The following is a 13,327-nucleotide window of genomic DNA, read 5'->3' as shown; positions in this document are numbered from 1 at the left end:
CAAGGCTGAAATTATTCAATTCGTGTGGTTTGCATTTACTTTATCGCTATTTATTTCAATTGCAATCTAATTTATTGTTTTGTGTCAAGTTAATCCACGTATCCTTAAAACCACTTACAAATATTATTTTTCTAAGCTACAAATATTTTAGACAAGTTTTTTGGTTTAAAGTGACAAATAAAATGATCAGAGAAAGTTTATTTTCCTGTTGTATAGGTTAAAATATGTGAACTCTATTCCCCAAAGAAGAATTTTAACAAAACAACTTCCCCTTACCTTCCCAACTCTTATTCTGTCTTGACACAAAAGAAAACTCCTTTTCCTCTGTATGTTCCGTCGTTCATAGTGCCAAAGCAAAAAATCTTCGAACTCAAAACTGAATCAGTAAAATTTGTAGCATTTCACAACAAAGGAACTGGAACTTGAAAAATGAGCAGCATAGGAACAGGATATGACTTATCGGTGACGACATTCTCCCCGGACGGCAGAGTATTTCAGATCGAATACGCCGGCAAAGCCGTCGATAACAGTGGTACTGTTGTCGGAATCAAATGCAAGGACGGAATCGTTTTGGTATTTTGTTTTATTTGGTTGATTTTAGGGGTTTTAGGGTTTTGTGTTTTAGTGTTTTTATTGATTGATTGATATATTGGGGAATTTTGAAATTGTAGGGAGTTGAGAAGCTGATTGCGTCTAAAATGATGTTGCCGGGATCTAACCGTCGGATTCACTCCGTTCATCGCCATTCTGGCATGGTAATCGTTTATGCTCATACTACTGATGTATTGTTACTGATTTTTCTTGCATTGATTTGTTATTTGATCCTCCCAAGGATATTATATGACAATACAACTAATAGTACAATAAATACTACTATCCCTTAGTCCCTAGCGGGTCGAAGACCTGGAGTGCTAATAATTGGAATCAGCAAAGGTGACAGTAGGTGAATTCTTCCCATCGTCTAAGCATTGGTGGATAGAGTTACCAGGTAGACAGGGGTGGAGCTAACTTGAAAGAAGCGGAGCTAAATTGAACCCCCTTCATTGAATCTAAATAGGGCAAAAACTAGTTTTTTAGGTTGTATATAATAGCTGTTGAGTTACCGTGGCATATGAAAAATTTCTAGTATAGTGGCAAAGGGGGTTAAAAAATGCTTAGGTTATAGGTTCAAATCCCAGGCATAACATTTTTGAATCCCCTTGTATAGATTCCTGGCTCCACTATTGCTTGTAGATAATAATTACTGGCGGATTAACCGAGGTGTGAGTAGGCTGAATTGGACACCACCTTAATTTGAAAGAATTAAACTATTACTCCTCATTCCTAACTAAGTTGAACTAGGTCGGCTGTATGAATTTTCTACATCCATTCTGCTCTAATTTGGGTCCTGTCATTCCAATACCTTATAATTTGTCTTTGGGGTGCGCTAAAGCTAGATATTCTCTAGTTCTCCTACTTATTTTTGTTTGATGATGGTGCTGATTTAATTTTGTCAAATACTTGGCTGAGAAGATGAAAGCTTTCTTTGTCTATGTTCTTTAGAGTCGAACTAATATTGAGAAAAAGTTTAGGCTTTGTTATCTTTCTTTTCTGGTGTTTGTTCGTGAAAAATTAATTAAGATGGTTTCCAGTGATGACAATGGAGTTCTGCTGCAGTTATTAATTTGTTAGAGGTACAAATTTACAGAAGCATCATCAAATGCCCCATTAAAGCTGAAAAGGACCTATGTCACTGTTAAAGTTTTGAACCAATGCTCTGTTGGATGATTCTTGGGTGATGATTTATTCTATTTTGCCTATTTTTCTTTATGTATAGGCTGTTGCAGGACTGGCTGCAGATGGGAGGCAAATTGTTGCCCGTGCGAAGTCTGAAGCAACCAACTATGAAAGGTTTGCTTCTTGCCACCTTATCTGAAAACATATGTGTGTCAGTGTGTGTGTGTACTTACATCTTGATGTGTGAGTTCTGTTTCTACATCTGTTTCTCCTGTAGTTTAGCATTCGTGGGGGTTCACATTTGGCATTTCATAGATCTATGAAAACTGCAAACCAATTTGTGGTTTCCCAGTGGCTTTAAGTTTTGTTTTACCCTTTGTAGTTTTCTACTAATGTTTTGAAAATGTAAATTGATTAGGACCTATCGTTTATGGAATCACTTGCGGCCAGAAGAATTAACTCGCTCTATTACGGGGTATATTTGTTATGGTAGAGACGCATGGAATAATTTAAATTGTATGGTGACTAGTGTTAGGTAAAGTGTGATACTCCATGAGTGTGACATATGGACGAAAAACTTAATGATGTATCTATGCATATTGCCACGGCTTTGAAGTGCAAAGTTCACTTCTTGAGTGAGCTTTATGCAGGTGCTAATTTATTTTTTCATGGTTGTAATAACATAAATGGACGATCTGGCCCTTATGCATAGCTATCTAGTATCTATAGTCAACCTAGATATCAAATCAATGGAAAATATTGCAGATCTACAATCCCACTATGAAGCTACTCAAGACTAAAGAAATATTAATTGGTTTGCGTTTCTTCAGAAGCACCTTCTTAATAACAAAGTGAGATACAGTGGTATTTAAGTCATTTTTCTGGCTCTTCTGCTGCCACGATTGCGTCAAAGAGGCATTGCCGGATACCTCTCTGCTTCTGTTGATATTTCCAGCAAGGGTTTATATTCACTTTCTCGGATCCTATTGCTAATATTATCCTTTCTAGAGAGATGCCAATGTTGTCATGTGGGATATTTATAATCATAGCTTTTGATTCGACAGGGGGCTTTTGCATTTGTTTCTTTGATTATTATTACCAAATGTAGTTTGTATGTTTCCTACATTAGTAGATGGAAAATCAAAAAGATTTTAGAGCCTCATCTTAGAGTTCTAGATGGTGATGAAAGTTTTTTTTCCCTGACTCGAAATTATGAAAATTGGTGTTTCGCTGTCATCATATATCACCACCCTAATTTTTGACTCTTCTATTGACTGGGTTTGTAATTTGTAGTACATATGGTGAACCAATTCCGGTGAAAGAGCTTGCAGAACGTGTTGCTAGTTATGTTCATTTATGCACACTTTATTGGTGGCTCAGGTATGTTGGACTATATGTTGCCATTTTGATACTCCCAACTTCTTCCTTTTATTTGCTTTCTGTACCTGAAAGTTTGGAGTACTACTTGTTTTAGGCCTTTCGGATGTGGGGTGATCCTTGGAGGCTATGATAGAGATGGACCTCAACTATACATGGTTGAGCCGTCTGGTGTCTCCTATGTGAGTTAAATCATTGTTTAACTACTATATGTTTGCGCCACATGGCGTGCTATTATATTTTCTTGAATAGCTTCCTTGCCTTGGATCGACCCTTATCGACTGAGTTTATTTAAGATGTTGATGTCTTGTGTTGTTTGTTGTAGAGGTACTTTGGTGCTGCTATTGGGAAGGGCAGACAAGCTGCTAAGACGTAAGTATATAGATCTCTTCTGTACAACCTAAATTTCAGATTTGAAACAATCAGGCATGGCTTTCTGATGGTGGTGGATATTTGAATATGCATTTAGTTTCAACTATCAAAAAAAGATTGCACGAAATGTTCCGAGTTGAAATTTCGTTTAGCCTTTTTTAAAAGTGCCATGGATGTCATCTTTGGGGTTGTGCAGTTAGTCTTTCTAGATTTTAAGCTCTGTCCATTATCATCCACAAGAAAATGACAAAGTTCATTATTATATGCTCCCTCTTCCCTTAGGGAATGACAAAATTATCTTTAAGAAAAGGTTAAACTGATTAATATCTGCCTTAGTTTTTGACATTTATTAATTTTTAGAAATAAAACTTGCAGATCCAGAAACTGCATGGAAAGTTACTACTAACAGTAATGATTGGGCTAAAATCACAACTAAAAAGCTGTTGTCAAAGAAGTTTTTCTTTGACTTCACTATGATACAGTATCAAATATCAAAGTCAATTTCCTGATACATTAATTGTGCTTTCGATGTTCACGTGGTGCTGTTTACCCAGAATTTTATGGTTATAAACCCTTTCTCTTGTCTAAAAGCAATGCTTAAAAGGTTCAGATCTTTTCTTGCCATAGACCATAGTTTGCCAGAGGTGTTGTAATTGAAAATGGGGATATCTTATTTGGACTCCATGAGGTTTTGGCAACAATGGGAATGACCTCTAGAGTTTCTACCATCATAGAAACACCCATTATCAATGAGATTAACTTGCTTATCTTAGCAAGTCACTTAAACACCCTTAGCCAAAATCTTTTAATCATTAAACTGGTCCGGTATGTTACTGAATGACCACGTAATATCTTCGATTTCTTTCATCTATTTTCTATTTCAGTCTTATTACGAAAGACAGGTTTATTTGCCTATCCGCCCAGGGGAGAGAGATCTATAACCCCATTTGTGTGACACTTTATTTTGGTGGTTCAGAAATGCTTTATTTTGGTGTTTCAGAAATGTTTCTATTAAAATAATATTCTATTTAACTTTGAACTTTCTGAAATTCAAGTTAAAATTTATTTATGTTTCTCTATTGAACTATTTTTCTTACTGTTTATTTAGGTTTTATGAAGGTCTGATAACAGCTTGGTGATGTTAGAAGTAAACCAGCTAAAGAGTTTACTGGTTTAGTTAGTATACTTGACGGAGACTAAGCTATTTTATGAATATGAGATTAAAAAAAGACAGTGATCAAGTTGGGTTTTATTCAATCAAGCTTTGCCTTGTTTTGGATTTTTTTGTTATATCTGGCACCAAATTTTCTTTTATGCACACTAATGTGACTTTGAAATAAAATCTTGGCAGAGAAATTGAAAAGTTGAAGCTCTCTGAAATGACGTGTCGGCAAGGGGTAATTGAGGTAGCCAAAATGTAAGTAACTAATTTGATTCATGCTAATATTTTATTGCTGAAATTTTTGTTGATATCTGACCTGATGCAAATGCAAGATCTATTTTTGTGTAGTCAATAGATGTTCTGTGTGTAGTTTGTAGATGTTTGTGTTGACATTGAGAACTGCCTGCAAATCAATTTGTATAACATGTTCCAGTTCTCTCAACCTTTGGTTAGTTCAATATTTTTCTGGCAGCCAATCAGATTCTTATAGCTTTACAATGATATTGTTTAGTTGTAAGTGAAAAGTCAATATGTGAAACTGGTTTTAACTATGCGTAAAGGGATGTTAGTATCATCGCTTGCATTTGGAAACACCAAGTTTAGCTCTTTATGAAGTGGTAAGTCTATGCTTTTATCTATTGGTTGCAAGAATGAAGGCATCGGTTTATAGTTTTATCCAGAAATTTAAGGGTTTCAAATTCATTTAGTTGGTGCGACATGCTTTTATTGTTCAGCTTTCTGACAATATGTTCTATCTGGAACCAGAATATACGGAGTACATGATGAGGCAAAGGACAAGGCGTTTGAACTGGAAATGAGTTGGGTGTGTGATGAGTCTAATCGACAGCATCAGAAGGTGATTCACAATCCTTCTCGAGTACACTTTAGTAGGAACTGGTATCTTTGTGTTAAATGCTAGTATCGACTCGACATTTTCATTGTTTTTGCCTGAACCTGTCACAGAAGCAAAAACGAGATATTAAAGCAAATGACTTTTTTTTAGCTTAGTTATTACTTTTGTAATTTTCGGTTGTACTTTTATTTCGTCTGTGCTCAATGTATTTCATAGTGGTGAATGAATGTTATTGATGTTAACTGAAATAAAAATCTGGTTAGTAACTCGTGCTGCTATTTGATGTTGCCATAGGTTCCTGCCGATTTGTTAGAGGAAGCCAAGGCTGCGGCTAAAGCTGCACTTGAAGAGATGGATGCAGATTAGTGGCACAAAGACACTTTGTTCCTTGTTTATTCATGCACCTATCTTTTATCAGCTGAGTCAAATAGTCTTGCTCTGCCATGTTTGAAATTTGGCACCTGTATGATGATTACTTTTAGTGATGAAAGTGATTGTTATTCCCTTAAACTGTAATCGTTACACATAATTTTCTAAGATCAAGAGGATAGGTTGCATTCTCATATTGGGAATTCTCGTTTTTAGTAGTTTTTAACTTATAGTAATAGGTTTCTTTGTTGTCCCACATTTGCAACTTCTAATTTTTTTGTCTTCTCAAGTTGAATTGCAATTTCTTTCATTCTCCGGTGGTTAGCATCCATCTTTGTAAAGTGGTTTCTAAATAATAACGGAGAATGACTATAAATATATAGATATAGATTATATATGCAGCAAAACATGTTTTTCATGCTCGTACAAATCAAGCCAAAATACATGTCAATATTTACTTTCAGCTTGATTAGATTTTCGATTGTATTTGCTTTTTTGGTTTTTCTTGATCACCAACATATTAAGTGTTGTTGTTGCTTATTTTCACTGTTATTGATATGGGTCTTTCGAGTTTGATTGGTCAGAAGAAAATAATTAATGGAGTTGTTTTGTCATGGTTGGACATAATGATATAACATGGGAATTAACCATTGATAGAAGAGAGAACATGGCATTTTCCTAACAATTTAAACTAAAATTAAGTTGGTTCTATATATATGGAATATAAAAAATAAAGATGAAATTGTATATATCACCTTGATCAGCCCTGCACCACATGAACATTCCAATCATCTAAAAACCAAACAGTAAAACTACTTTAAAGTAGTGCATTATAATTTACATCTAAGTTGACTGTATGGTAAGCTTCTAGCTGTTGTAGTCACTTTATTCATCGAATCATGAAATGAAAAGATTTTACTTGTCTCCTAAACTAAATTCTACAAAACAAAGCAAAAAATAAACAAATCCAGATTTGCCAGCATAAATTTGACAACCTGGGCAACAATGCATCCGTTGCTTTTCAGCTAAAATATTTTACGTAGCAGAAGGCAAACAGCAAGAAGAGTTTTATTATAAGCAAGAAATAGTAATGCCAGTGAACAAAAGAATAATGATTCATTGGCTATTTCAACTAAACCACGGAGTTTCATAAAGTGATAGAAAGATATATTCCATTTACAGATATAGAATGGTTTCTTGAGCAGTGTCCTACAACTACAAGGCCATATCCGTAAGCAAACAAACAATCACACAGTTGAGTGCAATCTCACTAATTCCTATCCTTACAATAATCACATTTGTAAAAACAAAATACATGTATGTAACAACTCAATGCTGATAACTCCAACGGTCTTCGTTCCAACGAACTGCACAAACAACTGAACAAGCAATAGAGGCTCCAGGCATCTAATATGGTACTCTTTCATCCAAGAATTCTTTTGAGCATTTCGGAGCCCGTGAAAAAATGAAACTAGGATCAGCTTAATAATTAAACAGAAAATATAATCAGCAAGATGTAGGTTGATTTACTCCTCAAGTTGGAAACTGGCAATACAAAGTTTCTAGCTCCACCGTTGAGGACCCAAAGTAATTCATAGAAGAAACCTCCTGAAAGGCTGACCCACAGCCACAAAATAATGGTTACCGAAATTCAGGGAGGCTCAGCGCTGAAGAAAAAAAATTCTAACTTGATGTATCAATATCTTCTTCACGAATATGTCTCTCTAACCTTCTAAGCCAGATATCATAGTCCACAGGATAGGGCGTTCCACAAAGGCTGTCAACGTAATCTGCTGCAAATGCTTTCAATACTGCATATCTCCAAGCTTCTGGTGGAGTAGCCTTCTTGACCAAGAAGTTTCCCTCCATTGCAATGCCCCTTCTACTGAATTCAAGAAATATCAGCGCCAGACGAAAAGTAAAGCATGTAAACCAGACTCTCAGCATCAGAAGCCGAACACAAGTTCCCTTGTTGAAGGGCATACGTAGAGGATAAATGGAGATTCATTGCAGGATGATCCCTCTCTTGTAAAATAAAATAACAAGGACAATACCTAACAGCCTCATCTTTACCAAATTGGCCAACTCTCACCATATCGGCAACTGTTCTGCCCACTGAACTAGTCACTAGGATATGAGTCTCTTGCACTGGCCAGGGGATGCACTTAAATGAGGCAGATATTTGCTAGATAACCCCATTTGTTTCATAATACTTAATATCTTAGTTTGCCTCTGAACTTGATACCATAGCTTCATATCTATGCTGGTTCCAGCTGAGAAGGATGTGAACCTACATACAGAAACAAAGCCTTCTTCCAGTTTATGGACTTTTCAGATACCAACGTGACGGATTCTTCGCGCACTTCTACAATTTCAGGTGAAGCACTATGTTGCTCAAAGCGAAATAAACCATTTCCATTCGACCTGCTATCACCCAATTGCTTTTCAATTGCTATTGTTATTAACACTGCTCCAGCATAAACAAAATGAACTCTGTATCCAAATTCAAATTTACTACTCAACTTTTGATTATAGTATTACCCTCAAGTTGGAGTTTCATTTGGGGTCAAAGGCAAACATAATACTGTTTCCTAACAACACAGTAAAATTAGACCAAAAATTTGAAAGAAAAGCAAAAAACTGAACAATTTTGAATAATATATGAACAAATTTGTCCCTTCTCCTAAAGAGATTACTCCAACTTTGGGATAAGAGGGTGTTCGATAAATCGTCAAAACCAACTGTGAAGTGAAGTTGTCGATTTTGTATATTTGCTATTTATTGGTTTGGATTAAAAGGGAGTGGCTCGTGATGAGGAAGAAAGGAAAATAAACTAGCGTTTGGATATAGATTTGGTTGAAACTTGAAAAAGAGTTTTTAAAGTTGTGTTAAAAAATTATTTTTGAAAGTTCACACTACGCAGATTCTAGCGTGAACAACAACTAGGGGTTGTGGTGGTTTTAGGGCTTTGGTGATTTTTGTGTAGGCCCTATCTACGTTCACATTGTTGTTCTACTAGTTTCTTGTTTTTTGGTGTCTGGGTGTTTGTAATCCTGGTGAATGTTGTTGTACTGTGAGTGTTACTTGTCTTTGGAGTTTAGGGTATGTTCTTATTCCGTTATGCTGCTTCTATCTATCAATGTCAAAGTTCTATCTTAAAGTTTTTAAAAGTTCTTGTTTTGTGGTTTAGGTTTATTTAACTTTGTTCAGTTAAGTCTTAAAGTCCTAAAAGTTGAATTAATTGTAGTTATAGTGAGTCGCACATATATCTAACAGAAAGAATTTAACCGCATGCACATACACACACGCAGACACACACTTATATAATAAAATTTGTTTCAGTCATCAAATAAAACTTATAAATTAAATGTTAGATCTAATGATTTCAACAAAAACTTAGATTCTATTTAGTGACCTGGTAATTAGAAAGATAGATAGTATTAAAAAAATTAATTGTAGTTATAGTGCGTTGCAACTTGGTAGTATCTAACACATCCATTTCCAACTTGGTTATATCTCCTTCAACTTTCATGACCCCACCGTATTGAGAGTCTCCCCACGGTGTGGGATAATACTGGGTATGTTGTTGTTGTTGTACTACCGTATTGAGAGTCAACTAAAAGAACAAAAACAGAATTCGAACTGAGAGGAATATTGTATTTGCTGAGGCTTCTCGCAAACAATACACGTAGAGTAAAGAATAAAGGTTCACCTAAAACTGAGAGAGAAGGCTTACTGTCATTCTCTATTGTAGAAAAGTTTCCAATATCAGGCCTTAGAATAGCAAGTTCCAGAATATCATCCCACTTCCCTTGTGGATGCTTTGGGTTCTTTAGCATTACAGTTGTAGCACAAAGACCTTCAAGTCTCCCTTTAGCAATGGATTTCTCGGCTTGGTAGAATCTCAAGCTTGAATTGTAGATACTAGAAACATAGAAAGGCATAGGTTTGTCCTAATCCCAAAATGCTTCCCATAAACCCTGATAGGAACAAACCCTATTTACCGTAAAAGAAAGAAGACAAAAACAAGTCAAAGTGAAAAAACAAGAATGAAAACGAGAGAAGAAAGGAAAAGTCAAAGTTGGTGGGCTGCAAATATAAAAGAAAAAATTCGGCTCGTAGTTTGCGGTGCCATTTGCGTATTCACATTCGCTTAAAACTTTTTTTTCCAGCACACGCCCTGCCTATAAATAGACATTCTCTTCTTCAGTTGTAGATCATCACACAAATTCTTCTTTCTCTCTCAATATCAATAAAGCTATTCTCTGTGTGACCGTGGAGTAGGCAAAAATTACCGAACCACGTAAATCTTGTCTTGTGCAATTTATTACTTTTCTCTTTAAATATATTTTTCCTTTCTATTAACCTGACAAGAGTGAGTTGTTCTAGTGGTAAGCACCCTCCACTTCCAACCAAGAGGTTGTGAGTTCGAGTCACCCCAAGAACAAGGTGAGGAGTTCTTGGAGGGAGGGAGCCGAGAGTCTATCGCAAACAGCCTCTCTACCCCAGGGTAGGGGTAAGGTCTGCGTACACACTACCCTCCCCAGACTCCACTAGTGGGATTATACTGAGTTGTTGTTTCTATTAACCTGACACGCTTCCCAACAACTGGTATCAGAGCACATACAGTATAATTCTGGTAGAAAAGTACGGTATTGGTGCAGATACTATTCACAATAATAGTGAAACACTATTGATCAACAATACTAATACTATTTATAATAGTGAAGTATTATTAATTAACAGTAATAGCACTGTTCACCAATAGTGAGTGTTGTCTACCTTATACGGTTGAGACATTTTTGCTACACAGAGTACTATTCGCGGTTAAAAAACAAAATTGTGAAGAAATAACGTCGGAAGATGGGAAGGTTAAGATTGACAAGTTCAATGGCAAAGGAGAAGAGGACAATCCAAGAATCGCAAAGACAATCTCCCCCTCAAACCTATATTACATCAATAAAAAAAAAAACTATTCTCTAATGTGACGCCTTCACATTATTAGTTTTGAAGGCCAACTGAGGCAGTGCACAACCTCAGTTTGTCAACACCGACAACTTTGGTTAACATATCTGACGGATTCTTCAATACTGGTATCTTCCGTAGGGAAATAGTTCCTTCACTTATCAACTCTCAGATATGATGATACCTCAGCTGGATATGCTTCGATCTTGTATGAAACACTGGATTCTTGGCAAGATGAATTGCACTCTGTCTAAGCCCGAAAAGCTCACCATTGTCCTGCTCTTTACCTAGCTCTTTAAGAAAATTCTTGAGCCAAATTATTTCTTTTTCAGCTTCTGATATTGCCATGTACTATGCTTCAGTGGTAGATAGAGCAACACTTTTCTGAAGTCTGGACATCCAGCTAACAGCAGTACCACCCAAGGTAAACACGTAGCCTATGGTACTTTTTCGACTATCCAGATCGCCGCCTAAATTTACATAAGCAAAACCTTGTAAGATAATATTGCTTCTTTTAAAACAAAGTGCCATACCTGAGGTGCCTTTGAGATATCACAATATCCATTTTACACCTTCCCAATGCTCCTTTATTGGACCTGACAACTCCAACTGCACGGGCTATGTAATGCAAACCATAGAATACATCAAACTTCCTACTGTTGAAGCATATGAAACTTTAGACATGTACTTCCTTTCTTCAAATGTCTTAGGTGATTGGTCCTTTGACAAATTAAGATGGCTTCTGAGTGGAGTGCTTCTGGTCTTTGCATCATGAAGACTGAACCTGCTTAGTACCTTTTGTATGTACTTTTCTTAAGACAACTTTAAGGTTCCTTCAGACATGTTTCTGCTAATCCTCATCTCAAGCATTTGCTTAGTTGGTCCTAAGTCTTTTATTTTGACTCCTCTTCCAATAAATGCTTAACCATGTTGATCTCATTTATGCTAGATCCTGCAATTAGCATATCATCAAAGTACAACAGTAAAATGATATAGGATTCATCAAGATTTTTGATATAATAGCAATGGTCCATCTCACATCGTGTGAAACAATTATTATGCGTGAACCCATCAAATTTCTTGTGCCATTGTCGGGAGCTTGCTTCAAACCATACAAGCTCTTCTTCAACTTACACACAAAGTTTTCTTTACCAGAAACTTAAACCTTCAGGTTACTTCATGTAGATGTCTTCTTCAAGGTCACCATGCAAGAAAGCAATTTTAACATCTAGCTGCTCCAAATGCAAATTTCCTGCAGCTATGATACTTAGCACCAATAGTTAATTTGACTACAAGGGAGAAGATCTCGGTGTAGTCAATTCCTTCCTTCTGCTGAAAGCCTTTTACTATTAATCGTGCTTTGTATCTCTTCTTACCGTCATGCTCTTCCGTGACCCAGTACACCTACTTGTTCTGCAATGCCTTCTTTCCTTTTGGTAACTCGGTAAGTATCCATGTTTTATTCTTTCGAAGAGAATTCATCTATTCTTTCATGGCTGGCTTCCGCTTATTAGAGTTCATCACCTGCACTGCTTCAACAAAATGCTTTGGTTCTCCAACATCGGTCAGAAGTAGAAAGTGGAGAGAGAGAGAGAGAGAGTTAACCTATGTGGAGCATTCGTGACTCGTTTAGATCTCCTTAATGTAGGTTCAGGAGTAATTGATCCCGAATTTGATTCAAGTCCAGATTTGATTTTGCATCTGATTCTATCTCTGGTTCTGATTCTGATCGAGATTCGGCTTCTCATTCTTCATCTTCAATTTCAGAATCGGTTGTAATCCCTCTAGCCACTTCATTTTCTGAGATTTCTTCTAACTCAATTGTTTCAGATGTCTGTCTGCTGGTGCTGGTTGGTTCTACTCCAAGCTTGTCCTTGTACATCACATTTTCATTGAATGTGACATTCCTGTGTCTTAAGATCTTTCTATTCTGATCATCTCAAAATCGATAACCGAAATCATCATCACCATAGCCAATAAAGAAACATTTCTTGGCTTTAAAATCAAGCTTATCTCTATCATTAGAGTTTACATGCACATAAGCAACACAACCAAAGTTTTTCAGATATGAGAGAATTACCTCCTTTCCTGTCCATACCTTCTCAGGAATTTCAAAATTTAGTGGTACAGAGGGTCCCCTGTTTATGAGGTAAGCTGCCGTGTGAACAGCCTCGGCCCAAAAATACTTCGGCAACCAGAACGTATTCTCATACTTCTGGCTCGTTCATTCAGGGTTTTGTTTATCCTCTCAGCAACACCATTTTGTTCTAGTGTTCCAGGAACTATCTTGATCATTCTAAACCCATTCTCATAGCAGAATGCTTTGAACTCATGACTATCATACTCTCCTCCATTGTCATACTTCAGACATTTTAACTTTAGGTTTGTCTGATTTTCAACTTCAGCTTTCCATCTTTTAAAGGTAACAAACACATCAGATTTATTTTTTTAAAAGTAAACTCATACATTTCTCGTGGAATTATCAATGAAGGTGACATAATAGCGTGAGCCTC

The 13,327-nt window shown here is 36.3% G+C and overlaps 1 protein-coding gene and 1 pseudogene across 1 annotated transcript; one reads left to right on the top strand and one right to left on the bottom strand.

Moving 5' to 3' along the window:
- The first annotated feature begins 245 nt into the window (after positions 1-245).
- On the top strand, positions 246-6,159 carry LOC107809579 (proteasome subunit alpha type-3). The gene is made up of 9 exons (XM_016634237.2): positions 246-573; positions 672-755; positions 1,817-1,890; positions 3,010-3,096; positions 3,191-3,275; positions 3,419-3,465; positions 4,817-4,882; positions 5,393-5,483; positions 5,775-6,159. Exons 1-9 carry the CDS (start codon positions 430-432, stop codon positions 5,844-5,846), a joined length of 750 nt encoding a protein of 249 aa, XP_016489723.1. The 5' UTR covers positions 246-429; the 3' UTR covers positions 5,847-6,159.
- An 816-nt stretch (positions 6,160-6,975) lies between these two features.
- On the bottom strand, positions 6,976-9,793 carry LOC107809577 (uncharacterized; annotated as a pseudogene).
- Between the last annotated feature and the right edge of the window lie 3,534 nt (positions 9,794-13,327).

The sequence above is a fragment of the Nicotiana tabacum genome, chromosome 24 (assembly GCF_000715075.1).
Source record: "Nicotiana tabacum cultivar K326 chromosome 24, ASM71507v2, whole genome shotgun sequence".
NCBI lineage: Eukaryota > Viridiplantae > Streptophyta > Magnoliopsida > Solanales > Solanaceae > Nicotiana > Nicotiana tabacum.
The sequence above is the reverse complement of the archived record's forward strand: the minus strand, read 5'-3'. Positions and strand labels throughout refer to the sequence as shown.